Source organism: Lactuca sativa, chromosome 8 (assembly GCF_002870075.4).
Source record: "Lactuca sativa cultivar Salinas chromosome 8, Lsat_Salinas_v11, whole genome shotgun sequence".
NCBI classification, from domain to species: Eukaryota; Viridiplantae; Streptophyta; class Magnoliopsida; order Asterales; family Asteraceae; genus Lactuca; species Lactuca sativa.
In genome coordinates this window covers 284,617,027-284,637,111 of record NC_056630.2, presented here as the reverse complement: position 1 = coordinate 284,637,111, position 20,085 = coordinate 284,617,027, and the positions used below count along the sequence as shown (strand labels likewise).

General features: G+C 34.3%; 1 protein-coding gene across 1 annotated transcript; it reads left to right on the top strand.

Annotated features, from left to right (window-relative positions):
• Positions 1–990: 990 nt before the first annotated feature.
• On the top strand, positions 991–2,396 carry LOC111882294 (delta(12) fatty acid desaturase FAD2). Its single transcript, XM_023878648.3, has one exon. The coding sequence runs from the start codon at positions 1,115–1,117 to the stop codon at positions 2,267–2,269; it is 1,155 nt and encodes a 384-aa protein (XP_023734416.1). The 5' UTR covers positions 991–1,114; the 3' UTR covers positions 2,270–2,396.
• Positions 2,397–20,085: the final 17,689 nt, after the last annotated feature.

The window sequence follows — 20,085 nt, the reverse complement described above, 5'->3', positions numbered from 1 at the left end:
AACAGGTACGTTAATCTTTTTGATCTCCAATCAACAAATCCTAAGTTTTGACTATTTTCCCTATTTTTTCTAAGATTTGTGTTTTTTGTTTCCCCCTTTTTCGCTCATCTTCTTTGTCACATATTAGTAACCACACATGTTTTGAACATTTGTACATTGTTAACAACGTAAAACATCCAACTATTTGTGCAAAAGAACTAATAATCTCTAAAAACTAATTTCTAAAAAAACTATTCTCACACGTCGCTTGGCGCGGGTAAACGGCTAGTATATATATATATATATATATATATATATATATATATATATATATATATATATATATATATATATATATATATATATATATATAATTTGATGAATCAAAATTTTAAGTGAAGAATTACAACCCAAGTCACAAATCATTACTTATTATTGAACAAATTGCAGAGATATATTTTTTTTTAAATAATCACCGATCCACATGGTATCTCCTACTTGACAAATGCCTTTAATTACACAACTAGTTTATAATCCGTAGGAACCACGGTTATATAATTAATTAAACTTTTAAAATAAGAAGTAAAAATTATTAATCAATTATTTTAAATAAATTATTAATTAAGAGATTTTTTTAGTTATATAAATTTTAATCATTGATTTAAATAAATATATGAAATTATATCACTTTATAATGTGTATTAAGTTTATTTTTATTTTTATTCTAATGTTATTAATTTAATATATTTAGAGTAAGAAATTTAAAATTTGGAATTTGAAATGGAGAATTAATAGGCTTACAAATGTCATGTATTAATTAAGAGATATAATATGATGACACATGGCAAAATAAGAATAAAATATACATTAATTAAGAGGCTTAATAAGATGATACATGTTAAAAGGAGAATAAAACTATTCTTGTATTAGATAGAGGGAGATATACACATGGCTTATTTTAGCGACATGACAAATGCCTTTAATTACCTATATATGAACCACATGTTGGCCTTCATGCTACTCTTTTTCCAATTTAACGAGTTCATCCATCCACGTACTCACTACTAACAAGTATAGCATCCTGAAGTTCACATTGCTTAACTGGGTCATTTCTCTTAATACAGGCCACTGAAGAATGGGTGCAGGAGGTCAAATGCCAAAACTCCAAAAAGGAAGTAAAAAATTCAATGAGGAACCCCTCCGACGAGTCCCCTACAAAAAACCTCCATTCACCATTGGAGATCTCAAAAAAGCAATCCCACCTCACTGTTTTAATCGGTCAATCCTCTACTCTTTCTCTTACCTTATTTTCGACCTAACTATTTCCTTCATCTTCTACTATATAGCCTCCAATTACATCCACATCCTCCCGCAAAACCTCTCCTACATTGCCTGGCCTATTTACTGGATCTTACAAGCGACTATCGTAGGTGGTGTTTGGGTCATAGCCCACGAATGTGGCCACCATGCCTTCAGTAACTACCAATGGCTTGATGACACTGTTGGCTTTCTCCTACATTCTTCTCTCCTTGTCCCTTACTTCTCTTGGAAATACAGTCATCGTCGCCATCACTCCAACACTAGTTCACTCGAAAATGATGAAGTCTTCGTCCCCAAACTAAAATCCAATCTTCCTTCATTACTTCTCTACCTAAACAACCCACTTGGCCGAATCCTCCATCTTTTGTTCAACCACGCCCTAGGCTTGGCTTTGTATCTGATGTTTAATTATGCTGGCAAGAAATATGATAGGTTTGCATGCCACTATGACCCAAACAGCCCTATTTACTCGAAAAATGAACGTGCACAAATCTTTGTTTCTGATGTTGGGATCCTTGTTGTCACTTACCTACTCTACCTTCTAGCAATGAACAAAGGACTCACGTGGGTCTTTTGTATTTATGTTGTTCCACTGTTCATTCTCAATAGTTCACTAGTTACTGTTACATACTTGCAACATACGCACCCTTCATTGCCCCACTATGATTCAACAGAATGGGATTGGTTGAGGGGAGCCCTTGCGACAGTTGATAGAGACTATGGGATCATGAATAGGTTAGGCCACAACATCGCTAATACTCATGTCATCCATCATTTATTCCCGAAAATACCTCATTATCATGCGATGGAGGCCACAGAAGCAATCAAGCCTATATTGAAAGATTATTACAAGTTTGATGAAACGCCTGTTCTGAAAGCCTTGTATAGAGAAGCAAAAGAATGCGTATATGTTGAATCAGATGATAATGAAGAGGCCAAGGGTGTATTCTGGTTTGACAATAAGTTTTAATGATGGATTGTTGCAATTAATTTGTATGTCCAATAGAAGAAGTTGAAGCCTGTTGCTTAATAATTAGCGGTTTTGTGTTGGTTTTCAATGCATCTAAAATAAAGTTCACACTTTAGTGCCTAGTTTCCTATAGTATGAGTTAATCATTATTCAAGAAAATCAATTATTTGTTCCTCCAAACTCAACTTGCTCATAACCTTGTTTTGTATATATTTCTTAACTCGATCTATTTCAGAATTATGCTCTTTATCATTTTTAAAACAGAAGAATGATCACAAACATTCATGTATCATTGTTGATCCCAATAATATTGAGCTGTGGGTTTCTGTTTCATTTAATTAAACACATTAATGAGTGTGCTAGTGGCTGTTAAAAAAAATGTGCTAGTGACTTATCACATTTATGACATCAATGAATGTGATAAGTTTTTCTTTTTCTTTTTCTACGCCTTTTCTTTCTTTCTTTCTTTCTTTCTTCTTTCTTTTTATTTTATTTTTTCTTTTTTGTAAAAGGCTTTGGAAAGGTGTTAGCTAGCTTTAAATCTAAATCTAAATTTATATCTTTTTAACGATAGGTGTTAACTTTAAAACTAAATTTAAAATTGTGTCTTTTAGAGATGTTATTTTTTTTTTTTTTTTTTAATATAGTTCAAAATAGAACATTATCTTTAACCACATTCTAAAACCATCACAACTATTTAACTTACTTTTTAACTAATACGCTTAATGATATTTTTTTAACTTTTTTACTGATAATACAATTATAATATATTGTTAATTAATTTTATTTTAGCTTTAACTGCATAATAGAACTCAGCATGCTTTTTAATTGTGTTTAAATTCTTTATATACAGTTTTAATAGGTTAATACATGTGTATTACATGATTATCAAATTAAACTAATGAAAAAACAAAGATATAGTAATTAATCTACATATACAAATAACACACAATACATTAGTCGATTAAATAGTAGTTTTACTAAAATTGTTTTTTGCTTAATAACAAAAATTAAAAATTAAACACGGTATATCGTTAATTGGTGTATTCAATTAAACCAAATGGTAGAAAAAGCAATTAAAACCAAACCACATATATAGACATTGGTTTAAACCGAAACCGATTGATATTAACTGCTTAAACAAAACCTTATTCAATTTGGGTGGATTAGTCGGTCAATTTATAACACTTCTCTAGCTCAAATTTGAACTATAAGAAAAATTTTAAGTTCATGGTTTTTTCTTAAAAGAAAAATCGTCACCAAAACTTAAATAAATAAAAGCATGATGTTATTTCTTACATTTAATTTTAAGAGTAATACAGCCTAAAACAACAACATGCTTTAATTAATTCTTTGTTATAGCATAAAGTTACGCATAATAAAACAAAATTTACACTTTTGAAGATGGATTAAAACAAATTAATAATCATATAAGCACCAAGAACAAAACAAAACTGCAAAGTTGCGGCGAAAGGGATTGGTTTTAATAATTTCATTTTATTACGTTGAACAGTTTTGGTATAGAAGAGGTGGCTGTTTTGGTTTAAAAATAAAAATGAGTTGTTGGTTTAGAACAATTTTCATATTAATAGTAAATTTTAATTCACATTTTATAGTAAACCATTCAAAATTTATCACGACGGGAGGTAATTAACTAAATTCTAAGTTATTTTCTAATTATATTTTAGGAGATAAATTATGTTAATATATTCCTATACAAATCTTCTCATACAAATAAAAGAATAATTATTAGTACCACTTATCATTTATTCATAATATACATTTTCTTTTCAAAAACTCTATAAAAATAACACTTGATGTTTTCTCATTATTTTTTATTTTTTAAAAAGTATTGATACTGATAAAAAGTTAGACTATTATTTATTTGATTCCTAGTTTTTAGAAGAAATTTAGATTCATCTTGAATAGGTTTCGGTAATAATTGCTGACAATTAATTGTATTTATATATTGAAAATCTCACAAAATCATGTTTAATTAATAAACTTTTGAAAATAACTGATTAATAATTATGAGTTTTCTAAAAAATTAATTATTTTTGTAATCATGATTTCCACATAGCTATAACTTAGTTTATTTATATTTTTCAAATTAAACTTCTGTTGTGGGATAATTCTTCATGGCAATTCACTAAAAAAAAATATATTTTTCAAAACATGTGAGGCGCTTAACTAAATTATACGTTATTTTGTACAATTCTTTTAAGAATAATATATTTTAACATTTATTACTATTTTTCAAATTTTCTTCTGTGGGATAACTCATACAGTTCCAAAAAGACTTCTAATAAAATGATTTTTTGGTCTAAAGTTTCTTGGATAATAACATTATAAAATAAATATAAAACTAAAAAGCGATGACAATAATTGCTTTTTGTAATTATATTTGATGATAGTTGAGTAAAATTTGGTCGTTTGGACTTTGGATATATTATCGTATTTTCGAAATTAATTTTGGAGGTTTTATTTGCATATATACTTCATTTGACCAACAAAAAGTAAGAACCAAATAAATACCTAATTATCTATAGACTCCCCAATATAACTGTTTAAACTAAAATGATGTTTTTCTATCCAAAATGCAAGAATTAGGTGGCTTAACTCCGGATGGTTCATATTCAGTGTGTGCCCTGAGGAATAAATGGGACTATAGATCCCCTACCATTGATTCTGATTTTCAATGGCTTAAAGAAATACCACTGAAAGTATCATGCTTCATCTAGAGGGCGCAAGCCGGCAGAATTCCAACCGTAAATTAACTATCAAAAAGAGGGGTATATGTGGAATCATTGACTTGTTAGATGTGTGAGGAGATAGAAAAATGTCCAGACCATACTCTTGTGGCATGCTCTTATGCAACGATGGTCACAGAAGGGATATTAAGATCGTGCAGGGTGCAAGCTGGAAGCTTTCATAAGGTGAATCAAATTCTAGAATTTGCTGCCAAGTGGGGATCGTGTTCCAAAAGAAGGAGAATTTTTATGGCCATTTGTTACTGTATGCTATGGTCTATTTGGAAAGCAAGAAACGATAGAATTTTAATAACATCCAGTTGCCACCTGTTAAAGTCATAGATATTGTCAAATCTATGAGCTTTCTTTGGGTAAAAAACAGGGGTAAAAGAAAGGAGTTAGCCTGGGCAAATTGGTCTCAATGCCCGTTTCTTAACTTGTAATTTCATTTGTTTGTTGTTGTTTTATTTTCATGTTTCTGTGTTTTGCCACTAGCTTTATGTGGCTTGTACTGTTATTTTCCCTGTTTTCTCTGTTCTAATATTAATATATTGGCCGGTTCCAAAAATAACTAAATTCAACTTAATCGCAAAGGCAAAAGGACAAATATGGAACAAATCCTCATTAATTCCGCTCTAGTAACTTCAAACCGGTTTTAATCTGTTTGTGTTGAAACCCATGCCTCTTATAAATTAAAAAGTAGACAATTACATTTGAAAAAGATCAAAGAGTTTTCCTACCCACATATATAACCAACACCTATTGCATTTTCAACTATTTTCCCGATTACAAATATATTTACCCTTGTAATTAAAAGCTAAAATTAATAAGACTCTAAGTATATTTAATGATACACTATTATAGTACTATTAGACATGTACTTAGATAATGCAAAATTTAAAAAAAAAAAAGGATAAACTGCAGGTGATACGTTGCCTTATTCATAGAAAGTGCAAAGTATTATTTATCCACAGAAATGATGCTATAATTATTATTTTTATTTTGGTAAAACATTTCTATAGTTTGTAAAATTAAACTTGTAAGTACATTATCATTCTAGGAAAAAATTACAATACATTGTACAAAAGAGCAAAGTACGATGCTATTTCCTACAAATAGTTTTGTTACTATGGGTTTGGCTATTTTTTACTTTTTGCATTAGGCTATCAAAGTACGTTGTGATAAACTAAAGTAGGATGCTATTATATATTTTTTAATGATTATTAGTCATTCACTTTAGGTGTAGTTAGTCGTGTACCAATCTATTATATATATATATATATATATATATATATATATATATATATATATATATATATATATATATATATATATATATTAATGATTATTAGGAAAGTGTGACAAATTAAAATAGGATGGTATAATAAACAAAGAAAAATAAATACATCACTACTTCTTACATTTAGCCCTAAATAGATAAATTAAAAAAAATAGCATACTTTCATTTATTAGAGTATATATATATATATATATATATATATATATATATATATATATATATATATATATATATATATATATATATATATATATATATCTTTTAATGATTATTAGTAAAGTGTGATAAATTAAAATAGGATGGTATAATAAACAAAGAAAAATAAATACATCACTACTTCTTACATTTAGCCCTAAATAGATAAATTAAAAAAAAAATAGCATACTTTCATTTATTAGTTCAGCTAAAATCCTACATGCTTTAGAGCCATTTTATTCTCCATTTCATCCCCATGTAGGATGGTACGCACATAGCACACAATACACACACATACATTGCACATACACACAAACTCATACATATTAGAGAATTTCATTTTAATTTTTAACTATAAATTTATAACGTTAAATGAAATAACTAACAATATATTTCTTAGTTTATTACACCATTTTTAATTGGTACCTTTATTATACCATCTTACTTTCATTTCACATGTGAAATGCCTACACCAAGTTATCCCATAAGAAAGAATATAATTTGAACAAAGAAGATAATAATTTATTTAATTAAGAACACGTAAAGAGAAGGAGCATCAACTAAGGTTAACCATACCTCAATCAAACAATTTGCATCAGTTGGAATCTACGAAAATCATAAATAGTTGCTCCATCTGTAACATCAAGGAATCCCATATTACTCGATGAAACCACGTGTGGGTCGCAGCTCCCCACCCACATGTATGTTTCCCATAGACCCTCTCATTGTATCAACAATGCATCAAATGCGCTTTTTAAAACCAAGGATATGATGCTCCATGTACTTAATAAAACCACCTAGAATGTATATTCATTGCAATCTTGTAACATCGTGTTTTGAGAAGTTTCCTATTTCGGAAACTATGGGCATTAAATGCATCAAGTTAAGGTTTTGGACTTCAAAGAGCTTGGTTTTTAGACCTAATTGGTTGTGGATTATATACGTTTTGTGATCCAAGCTCTCGGTTTGTGTTTTGGAGTCAAATGGTATAATGGTAAAAGTGATGCTTCAGGCTTCTTCATGAATTAAGGATTCTAGTTCTGTAAGTTTTAAGTCAAAGGAGATTAGATTGGATTCTAGGCATTTTCATTACCTTTCTGAGCATATTAAGAACGCTGAAAACGGAGTTGGACACATAAGTTATGACCATTGGAAGTTAGGAGGGAAATGGGTTTTGGCCTATACGTTGGGCGTACTGCATGAAAGTGGCGCGATTGTCCTTTGAGTACGTCGGACATACATAAGGGTACACAGGGCGTACTCAATTGAATATTAAACCCAATTTCGAGGGTTTGGACCCTATAAAACTGCTGGGTTTTTATTCAAAAGCTAGTTTCAAAAACATAATATTTAGCAACAAAAGACATGATCATTTTTGAATAACATAAAAAGGTTAAACCCACTAATGATCATATTGCAAGTTATAGAAAGATTAAACATCAACCAAAGAAGAAGATGGATAAATTATAACCTTTGTAGTTCTTTGGGTCCTCTTGGGAAGCTTGGAAGTTGATGAAGAATGATGAACTTAAAAGACACCAACAATGACTCAACTTGATGTAGAATGCTAGTTATTTTGTATAAAACTCTTAAGACTCTTAAGCTTTAAGTTCTTATCAAAATAAGAACACAAAGAGAGCATAAGAAGGAAGTAATCTTCATAAGATGAACCAAAAAAGAGAGAGAATGCATATCACCATGCAAATTTCATTTTTCACTCATAAAAGGCAAGAGAAATGCAAGCCTCGAGTCCTAAAGCATAAAGAAAGGTTCTTAACCACAAGGTCTTAAGATTGTTGATCAAACCATGTCCCTACGTCATGAGCATGTCCCAACATGCTTTACTAGGTTGATTTCTTTCAATTAAAGAATTGAAAAACTCATGCTATTCCTTTTGACTCTTATTTTCAAAAATAATAAAAGGAATAAGACAAAACTTTTATATCTTATAAATAAGTTTATAAAATAAAAACTTTAACTTTTTGGTAAAAGGCAAAAGAATTTATCTAGTCCAAAATGATTTACATGACTTATTAATTCATACCATATGAATTATATAATGTTACTTGCTAATGAAAATTATTATTTCCTAAAATAAATAATTTCCAATTAATTATAAGAGTTTATTGAATATTTATTGAAACCAATTTCTAATAAATAATCAATTATATCAAGTTGTTGTTAGTGTGACCTATCATATGTTAATTAACAATATCACTTTAATATTATTCTTGAGCATACAAGATACTTCAACCTCCCACTTGCGCAAGACTCATATTAGACTAATATAGATAGTGGTGAACGTCTAGCAACATTTCACTGCCCCCAAAAACATATGACTTTGTGCCATTCTATTAATGCCTAATTCCCAAAAAGCTCCAAGCCACAATTGGTGTAGAAGGTAAGTTTATCATTTATCCCTTTGTCATAGAAATCATGTTGAACATGAGATATGGATCGCGATCAATCTCATTTGGTGTTCTTGGTAAGGCGCCTTAGAGTTCTAAGTATCAACATATAAGAGGAATACATCCCATCTTGACAACATAAGCATCTTGCATAGTTCATACCATACCTGAAAATAGGTTTTATAACATCCCGGTTAATAACCAGCGTTTGACCATATCTAAGCACAACACTCCCTACACTTAAGTCCCACTATGTATCTTCGGTGTTAAGGATAAAAAGATAGTACCTTTAATCAAGTATTATTCATGATAACGATCCATTAGATGATCTTGATGTGGGTCAATTCAATAACAGTTCTCTGAAAAGTACCTATGAAACATGGTTACAACCCATTGCCTACCTTCATCTAGTGAAAGTCAACCAATCCAATTCTTATTAGTCTTATTTCATAAATGCTCCCACAACTATAACCGACTATGAACTTTTAGAATAATAATATTATTCATGGATTAAACATGTTAATATAGAACACAACATGTACTGATGTTATGATCATATCCTAGTATATCTATAATATCCTAAATTTAAGACCAAAAATTTCATTTTTAATTTAATAGTTCATAAAACGGATTATTGAAAACATCATGAAGTTATCTCATATCAACAAAAAAAACCCATAAGTCATATGTCTCAAAACATGCCATAATATAGTAACGTCAGAGTACAAAATCCCAAGAACGTCATAGTGTAGAAAATCGTGTGTGCGATGTGTTGCTATCATGCCGGCTCCTTTCCCTTCGATGAAGAAGGGCCTAAAAAAAACTGAAACTGTAAGCATAAAACTTAGTGAGTTCCCCCATCATACCACATACCATACAATAATCATATTGTCTAACATATCCGGGTACTGGACAACCTCTTCGGTCTCTTTCAATCGGACACTGCCTAGCATATCAGGGTGTTGGGCTACCCATTCGGTCTCTTGCAACCAGTAACTTGCCTAGCATGTTAGGGTGCTAGCCTACCCCTTTTGTCCTTTTGACCGGCACCTCGCCTATCATATCAGGGTGTCGGCCTACCCCTTCGGTTCTTTCGAACGACACTTGGGACTATTTCAACCCTACTTCTACCATATAACACTCTAGCTCATAAACACATAAGTCATATACTGCCTAGCTTATCCAGGTGCTGACATACCCTTCAACCCTATCGACCGGTATTGTGGTCTATCCTACCCCTCCTACCACTATCACATAATATCATAGCATACTAGCACATACAGCATAACAAATAGTGACACACCAGATAATTATCACAAAGACAATCATCTCTACTATAACTCTTACTAGTGGGCCGGCATTGGTGCCTTCGACCAACTTCTACTGGAAGGTAACTCACCTAAAATGTCGTGTAGTAGTTGAACAATCCCCGGCTCTCGGATCAACTCCTCTCAAACTCCTACACATAAAAATCTCCTTTAATTACCCTCTCATACTCATAACCCCTTTAAGGGTCAACTCTAGTCAATGGTCAAAGTCAAAGTCAACATCCTGGTCAAAGTCAACATCCTGGTTGACTCAACTCGCTAAGTTGGTCCAACAACTCATCGAGTTCCATGATCCATAAAACTATGGAAATCTCGATCCAACTCGTCGAGTTCTTTCATGAACTCGTCGAGTTCCTCCTCATAACAGAGTTGGGACGTTTCCCTCTCAACTCGCCGAGTTCCTCCTTGAACTTGTCGAGTTCTTCAATCTTCTAAACCCAAAATCATGGCCAACTCCCTGAGTCATCTCATAGACTCAATGAGTTTACCCAGTAATAGAAAAGATTGGGCGACCACGACCCAACTCGCCGAGTTGCATGAACAACCCGTTGAGTCCCTGATAGGTGATGTGTGTAAAACCAACTAGTTTTAATCCTACTAACTTAGACACAAAGTAAACACACGAAAGGCAGTGTACCTATCAATTAGTAATATAGTTCAAGCAAGTAGGGTATCGAACACAGGGAACGGTAAACAATTAAAATAAATGCTAATATTATCTAAATAAAACAAATAACAAAAAGGGGTTTTCTCTAGTTTTGCAAGACTAGAAACTTAATTAGAATAACTAGCAACTAAAACAATTAATTACCAACTAAATTCAATAGTAAAGAGGACTTCTGTTTAGGTATGACTCATTTGTTCCCATGGATGATTTTAATGTATCAGATTAATTCTTCATTGGCTACCGATTAAGATAATTAGGTTCACGTTCGCTATTCCTAATTCTTAGAAAACAAATTAACTCAAGCAATGGGCAGTTGTCTAAATTAACGGGTTTCCTAGATTATTGATTCGGGTTAAGTAAGACTTGTAGTGGTTAACTAAATTGGCCCTTCAATTAACCTCTTGTCGATGTTCATCCAACAAGCTTACACATTAACTTACCTATCTTCTAGTTAATTCTAGTTTCACATTCGTTATTCCTAGACATACAACTATGTGGTCACAATAAAGCATATGAAATTAATAACTAAGAGATGTTCATACAACTTAATTACTAATTTATTAACAGAAGAATGGTTATTGTCAACACATAAGGTTCTTTAACAAGCTTAACAAAACATAATTACCAATTAAAATTAATCCTACTCAAATAATCAATCCATGTTCACAAAATTGTCTACCCTAACAGAAGAATAAGTTTTTAGCTCATGATTGCAGTAAACATAAACTCAAAAACGAAATCAAAGTATGTAAACATGATTCAAATCAAAAAGATACTAAGAATAAACCAAAATTGTCTTGATTCTCTTCACAATTGAATGTAGGGTTGATTCTTCAGCTCTTCACGATCTAGCAGCACTTCCAATCGTTTCTTAGCCTCCTAGGGTTTCTCTCCATCCTCCGTTATCGATCTGTGGAATTATCTATAAATAAGCGGTCCGACTCGTCGAGTCAATTGGTGACTCGTCGAGTCCCTCTCACATTCCCCGTAGTGCGATAACTATCTGGGATCCCGAGTCATTATCCTTCTGATTCCTCGACCGGACTCGTCGAGTAGCTATCTGACTCGACGAGTAGAAGCTTTTTTTTAGTGTTTTTCCTTCTTCATTCCACTCTCGAGCTCCTAACCGCTTCTCTTGCTTTCTTTTGCTTCCGAGCTTCATCTTTGGACTGAAAAACATAATTTAACACTTTTAAGTACCTTTTGTCCATAATATGCGATAATTTAGCTAATATATGAATAAAAAACTATACTAAATACACACTAAATATGCACATATCAATAGGCTAAACTCAATCAGTCGTTTCCAGTCGAGTTCAATGCTTCCAAACCATAGATCTGATCCCCTAGGACTAAGTTACCATGTAAAGTTGCTAACTTTACATTCATGCATGGTGACATGAAGCTAGAAACACCGAAACTAAGCTATATAAGAGGTCTATGGCATGGGGAAGGACCAATGCTTAATAAAGCTGGCAACTTTAAGCCTCATAAGCTCATGAGTGCCTAGATCTGAAGTTAAAACCTCATGAAACACTCAAATCTCGAAAATGACTTCAATATGGCCCAAAAGTAACAAAAATGCAGCCCTAAATGAAGATCTATGTAAAGGAAAGCCAAGGTGTACACTTTATACCTCAAATGAGTCAGAAATGTAGCTCAACTTCCTGATTTACTGACTTCCTCTTGAATCCTCAAGCTTCTCCTTCCTTTTCAAGCTTCAAAATCACCAAGAACACACAAAATGGCTCAAGAACACTCAAAGGTGGATTAGGGTTTCGTGGCTAGCATTCAGAGTGATGGAGGCTACAAATGAGACCGCCCTTTGGAGGTTAAGGTGTTTAAATAGGGTACAAACCCTGAAAATTAGGGATTCACTCTGGCAGCCCTACTTGTCGAGTTGAGGCTCTTAACTCGTCGAGTAGACTTCAAGTCGTGCGTCTAAAAATCCATTCCTACTCGACGAGTTTGGGGCCTCCAACTCGTCAAGTCCCTTTGCAAAAATGACTAATTTGATTTAAAATACATACCATGATCCGGGCGTTACAAATCTCCCCCACTTATTTTAGACTTCATTCTCGAAATCTGGTACATCTGGGAATAGCTCTGGGTAGTACTCCTTCATCTCGTCTTCTGGCTCCCAAGTCCATTCTGAGCCCTTGCGGTGCTGCCATTGCACCTTCACTAACTCGACCCTCTTGTTCCTCAGATCCTTCGTTGTGACAACCCGTAATTTCAATCTTGTAAAAGTCAAACTTGGCCAACTAAAGTCAAACTTATCCAATAAAAGTCAAACTTGTGCTTTGATGTAATCTTAAGGTTACACTAATAACCTTTACATGTTAAACACTTAGTTAAGAGGGTTGTGGAAATATGAAATTTAGTCACTCAAAAATTCAAGGAATCTCGCAGGAACAATAAACGTCTCGCAACCGAGAACCTCGTTCTCGGCTGTGAACTCACTTTGGGCTGTAAACTCCTTCGGATCGCAAACTCTACCATATATATATATATATATATATATATATATATATATATATATATATATATATATATATATATATATATATATATATATATATGTGTGTGTGTGTGTGTGTGTGTGTGTGTTTGACTGAAATAATCCTCACTTCTACACTTCTAGCCGTAAACTCAAGCATTTTCTTTCAAGATTTTCAACCAAAAACCCCTAGTTGTCTCTCAACTATCATCCGAGGATCATTTGATGCACCTTCGTATCTTGATAAGAACATCTAGTATTCTTCTTTTCATAGATCCATCACTCTTCATTTCTGGGTTTATAGTCGTAAACCCTTAAATCTCCTTGGTTTCACCAAGAACACCAAGAACACACACTTGAGTTTACAGCTGAAAACACTTGAATCTTGAAGTGGCCGTGAACCGTTTGCAGCCGTAAACACCCGTGAACTCCAAGTAGTCACTCGATTTCGCTTCTATCACTTCTTTTGCAAGTATTTCTTACATCCTAGGTTGTTTCCTTAAAACCTTTGTGGTTATATTCACTAAATTCATGCCAATATATCGCATAAATTGCTATTTAGGACGTGGTTTTGTCCCGAGAGCGAACTAGTGGAATCACACATCCTATTTCGAACATTCAATCGAATCACTCACTTAAGTTGAGTTCATACCCCTACAATTTACCATTTTAAATGCTTTTAGGGGGAATACAAGTAGAACACCATATAATTGTGTTAATCATTCATATGTGGAAACAAACAAACAAAAGGATTTATTAGGCTTAAATGTTGTTAAAATCACTTTAAAAATTCTTTTAAACTATTTTTAGATTTATGTTTATATCAAAATCGTATTCGTGTACATATTTATGTATAAGTTTGTGTTAACGGACTTGGGACTATTGCTAAATACCATAATTCATGTTCCTCGTTTGGTTGTGGGCTTAGGGTAAGATAACTAGTCGGACTATCGGTTAAATCATAGTTATACTTGCTAAATATATGCATGAATATTAAAACCCATTTTCAAGGAACATACCTAACTCAGTTGCATATGTTGAGAAATAGAGTATTTTCTCCAAATCATTTACAGTTCAAACAAACATACTAGTAAACTATAATAGGTATAGTTTAGAGGATCAATACATACTATTTTCTAGAATATAGACACATACATAAATCAATACATACATGTGACAACCCGAAATTTCCATTCTGAACAAACCATATCAAGCCAATAGAAGTAGAACAGTTACAGTGAAATAAGTTTGGCAATTTTTCAGGATTTACACTTAAGGAGATATCAGGAGAGTGGATGCACTAGGGTTTTGTGCAACACTGTTATTCCAATACTCTAGGATAGTAGAGTTCATTCCGGGAATAAAATATTTTTTGCCCAAAAATCTCAGGACTATATGTAGAAATCTGAACCAAATAATTCATTAGTTACATTTCCAATTAGAGAAAAGCCAAATTCTCTCTCACGGATCTTCGGGGTTTTATCCCAAATCGTGAGTACTTCTATCTAGTTATATTATATAGCTTAGATTGTGTTTAGAAACATCAAAATCGAACCAAAACCCCAAGATTTCGGAGTTTACCGCCCAAGAACACTTGGGGAGTAAACTCCATTTTAAGGGCCAAAAGTGTCCTAATGACCCTCAAAGCCTTAGAACTCAAACTAGAAGCCTTCATTACAATGTTTAGTCCACAAAACAATTAATAATCAAGGGAGAAAGTGAGTTCATGGCCAAGGGAGTTCTTGGGCCGTGAACTCCATATTTATGTGCCAAAGTGCCCTAAAAACCTTCCTTAAGCCAAGAGACTACATTGGACATGTACCTAAATGAGTTTAGGACTAGCTAACACACTTAGAACACCAAGAGTAAGGTGTTCACGGCCCAAAAGGTTCTAGGGCCGTGAATTCCATAAAATGGTGCCAAATGGTGCCATAAACTCTTCCAAAGCCTGGTACAAAAGCCTAGTTTAGTTCCTAGTTAATTTAGGGACTTGAAAACACCATAATCATCCTCCCAAGGGAGATTATGGCCGTAATCTCCAAGGGATATGGTCCCAGGGCCGTAAACTCCTAAAAGGAGTTATATTATGCCCTAAACTCTTCCATAGACCAAGCCATTAAGTAGAAATGCTTATTAGGGCCTTAAAGAGCATCAAACATCAAATGGACACATAGGTATGAGTTCACGGCCGTAAACTCATGAGTTTACGACCGTAAATTCATTTGGTAGTGTCATTATGGTCGTGAACTCCCTTATGGAGTTCTCCTTGAGCCCTACACACAATAGCTTCCCTTACAAACACCTAGATGCAATCCTAGAGGCTAATAACACTTGATAAAGGTGTTTAGCATGTCCTAGGGTGTATTGACTAGTTTATTAGTTGTTTATAGACTAATTTGTTACATATATGTGAAATTATATGTTAACTAGGATCATAGAGTGTGTTCAAGACTTCACTTGACACCTAGCAGTCCTACCTCTTCAGTTCATCCGTATCACCCACAACAGGTGAGTTCATACCCCTTAATCAATGATTTAAATGTTTTTAAATGCTGCTTATTAATCATATGTGATTTATATAATAACTAGTATGACTCCTGTAAACAGATCGCCCTACAGTCTAAACACGTACGGAGATATAAGAACAACCCGGACAACTTAGCGAACTACACATAAATAGAATTAGAAGACTAAGCTTCTCACCCTGGAGAACCCCGGTCTTATTCTTCCAGAGATCGACGGATTGTGGCATCGTATGTTCCTCGACTATCAAGGACTCAGTCAAGATTTCCATTAGAAATCGTTATCTCTGCATCGCATAGATGAATTGGTTGAGCAAACACAAGGAAAGAATTACTTTCAGGAATGGACCTGAGATCCAAATATCACTAGTTGGAGTGTTAGGAAAGGATGTCCGAGAGACTTCCTTCCAAACTCGATGCGGACACTTCGAGTCCGTAGTGATACCCCTCAGATAGGACCAATACACCCATAGTATTCATGAGTTTAATGAGTAGGGTACGTCTTTCTTATTTGGATCAGTTCGTCATTTCTCCACGTAATGACTTACTTATCTACCCTCGTAGTAAGAAGAAACCCATGGAAACATTTCCTTCAGAGGTACTTTTCGCGAAATTCTCTAGGAACGAGTTTTGAAATTGAAGAGTCAAATTTCTATGACACACTGTTAGTGATGTGGGAAATTTTGAGTACTCTTACAATTTGTCAAAACCGTTGAGAATTTGTCGACACCAGAAATGCCGACAGACTTTCACCAAATTCTAGGTCTTACAGGCCTTTTGTCTTAATTCATTCAGAACTCCTTGCAAATCATGGAAACCCGTACGACTTTAACCCAGCAAGGGGTGGCCTTTGACTGGGAAGTTAAGCAAGAGAAAGAACCTTCGGAATTCCAAGTGAGAGACCAAGCTCTTTAGGAAGTCTCACTCTGGGAACGGCTTAATACACTTCGTAAAGCGTGGAAAGCTAAATCCAAGATAGACAGGACCTCCGAGATTCTTACCAAAATCAGTCCTGTATCTCGCAAACTAGACCTACTCCGCAAACTCAGTAGCGTACATTCTACTCTTCGTGTCTCGATCGTGAAACCATACCTTTCCGTTAGGACTCTTGTAAGTCCACTCGTCGAGATCCTCGCCTTTGTATTAGAACCGTAGTCACCCTCGACCGAGAGGTCAAGCGGACGAAGCAACGCCGTCGCCCATTAGTGAAGGTTCGTTGGGATACCAACCGAGAACCCGATTTCACTTAGGAGAACTAGAACCAATCGATTAGGAAGTTTCCTCCTCACGACTCGATCATTCGTACCTACTTCCTTGCCTAAATTCTAATTTCGGGACGAAATTTCCTTTAACAGGGGGATGATGTGACAACCCGAAATTTCCATTTTGAACAAACCATATCAAGCGAATAGAAGTAGAACAGTTACAGTGAAATTCCAGACTTCGGGTATAAGTTTGGCAATTTTTCAGGATTTACACTTAAGGAGATATTAGGAGAGTGGATGCACTAGGGTTTTGTGCAACACTATTATTCCAATACTCTAGGATAGTAGAGTTCATTCCAGGAATAAAATATTTTCTGCCCAAAAATCTCAGGACTATATATAGAAATCTGAACCAAATAATTCATTAGTTACATTTCCAATTAGAGAAAAGCCAAATTCTCTCTCACGGATCTTCGGGTTTTTATCCCAAATCGTGAGTACTTCTATCTAGTTATATTATATAGCTTAGATTGTGTTTAGAAACATCAAAATCGAACCAAAACCCCAAGATTTCGGAGTTTACCGCCCAAGAACACTTGGGGAGTAAACTCCACTTTAAGGGCCAAAATGTCCCAATGACCCTCAAAGCCTTAGAACTCAAACTAGAAGCCTTCATTACAATGTTTAGTCCACAAAACAATTAAGAATCAAGTGAGAAAGCGAGTTCACAGCCAAGGGAGTTCTTGGGCCGTGAACTCATTTTTTATGTGCCAACGTGCCCTAAAAACCTTCCTTAACCCAAGAGACTACATTGGACATGTACCTAAATGAGTTTAGGACTAGCAAACACACTTAGGACAACAAGAGTGAGGTTTTCACGGCCCAAAAGGTTCTAGGGTCGTGAACTCCATAAAATGGTGCCAAATGGTGCCATAAACTCTTCTAAAGCCTGGTACAAAAGACTAGTTTAGTTCCTAGTTAATTTAGGGACTTGAAAACACCATAATCATCCTCCCAAGGGAGATTATGGCCGTAATCTCCAAGGGATATGGTCCCAGGGCGGTAAACTCCTAAAAGGAGTTATATTATGCCCTAAACTCTTCCATAGACCAAGCCATTAAGTAGAAATGCTTATTAGGGCATTAAAGAGCATCAAACATCAAATGGACACATAGGTATGAGTTCAAGGCCATAAACTCATGAGTTTACGACCATAAATTCATTTGGTAGTGTCATTATGTTCATGAACTTCCTTATGGAGTTCTCCTTGAGCCCTACACACAATAGCTTCCCCTACACACACTTAGATGCAATCCTAGAGGCTAATAACACTTGATAAAGGTGTTTAGCATGTCCTAGGGTGTCTTGACTTGTTTATTAGTTGTTTATAGACTAATTTGTTACATATATGTGAAATTATATGTTAACTAGGATGATAGAGTGTGTTCAAGATTTTACTTGACACCTAGCAGTCCTACCTCTTCAGTTCATCCGTATCACCCACAACAGGTGAGTTCATACCCCTTAATCAATGACTTAAATGTTTTTAAATGTTTTATAGGGGGGATACAAGTAGAATCATGCTAGTTATTATATAAATCACATGTGATTAATAAGCAGCATATAAATGATTTGCTACACATTAGCTGTTTTACCAAACAGTTGTTATTTAAAGGATTTTCACATACGTTTCACATTCCTTCTGACATTCCTTCGGCTTGTTTACTACTTTTCAATGTTGTGATAATGTACATGATGTCCTCCCCCCCAGAACGTTTCCGCCGTTCTTGGTTTTGGGGTGTGACAGATTGGTATCAGAGCATTGTTTATAGTGAATTAAGTATATCAACCCATAAAAGATATACTAACTATAAATACAATGGGATTAAAAATACTCTGACCAAGAGTTTATACTTTAAATAATAAAATATTTAAGTAAGTATACGTGTTGCATTCATACTAAAATCAGTGTCACTAGGACAGTACAAAAGAATTACGATTGTTGGGCAACACAAGTGGGCTTAGAGACATATGGTCAAAACTGGGAAGATATAACCTGATCACCTATATTATCCGAGGGTTGACTAGCATGTGCCTAAGTGTAGTTGTATGGTTGCAATAAATCTAAAATCTTACCAACCCTACCACAATGAGAACAGTAGAACATAACATTAAACTTAAAATACTATAGGAGTATTTGGTGTTACTATAAGTACTTCATACTTGAGAACTAAAACGGGATCTTCATTACTAAGTTGATAGTTGCTAAGTGGATACACTAAGGCTATATGTAATTAGGAAGTTATAGACTTAGAATCTGTGAAAATTTTACTTTACCCCTATTCTGTGTGAATTTGGAGTTAAGGTCACTTATTCGAAGGACTATCCTGTTTCGATTACATATAACCGGTATGCACTTCACAAATAGCGATGTAACTAATTAAGATTTTCTAAATAATTATGTAGATAGTTCGTCTAATAATTATTCTCTTACACCAATTCTCGAGTAGATAACATGGCTGGACTCCATCCCTCGACAACCAATACCTCCCGAATGAGGTCATTGCTGGTTGGTTTGGAGAAGAACCAGAGAATGATCATCCTATCCCTTTGAATGATCACCAGGATGAAGACCCTTCAGACGATGCTAACTCCGAGCCAGAGGTTGAGAACCTACCCCGAGCAGCTCCCTTTCCAATTCCTAACCCTCGTCCGGCTTTTCATGGCCCGACGCCTGAGTGGGTGGAATGCTTGGAAACATGGAGCCAAGGACAAGACTAGCCCATGCCATTTAATGGTGAACGAAGCTTTTATGACCTAAGCAATGGAGGCTCAGCAGACAGAACCTTGCCAATCTTGGTCCGCAGAGTGGCCCGAAATGAGATTCAAGGCAGGACAGCCCTACATCATATTACCAAAGTTGTCGCCGATGCGAGAATGC

Coding starts and splice junctions, on each gene's coding strand:
- LOC111882294 (XM_023878648.3), top strand. CDS start 1,115: ATGGGTGCAGGAGGTCAAATGCCAAAACTCCAAAAAGGAAGTAAAAAA.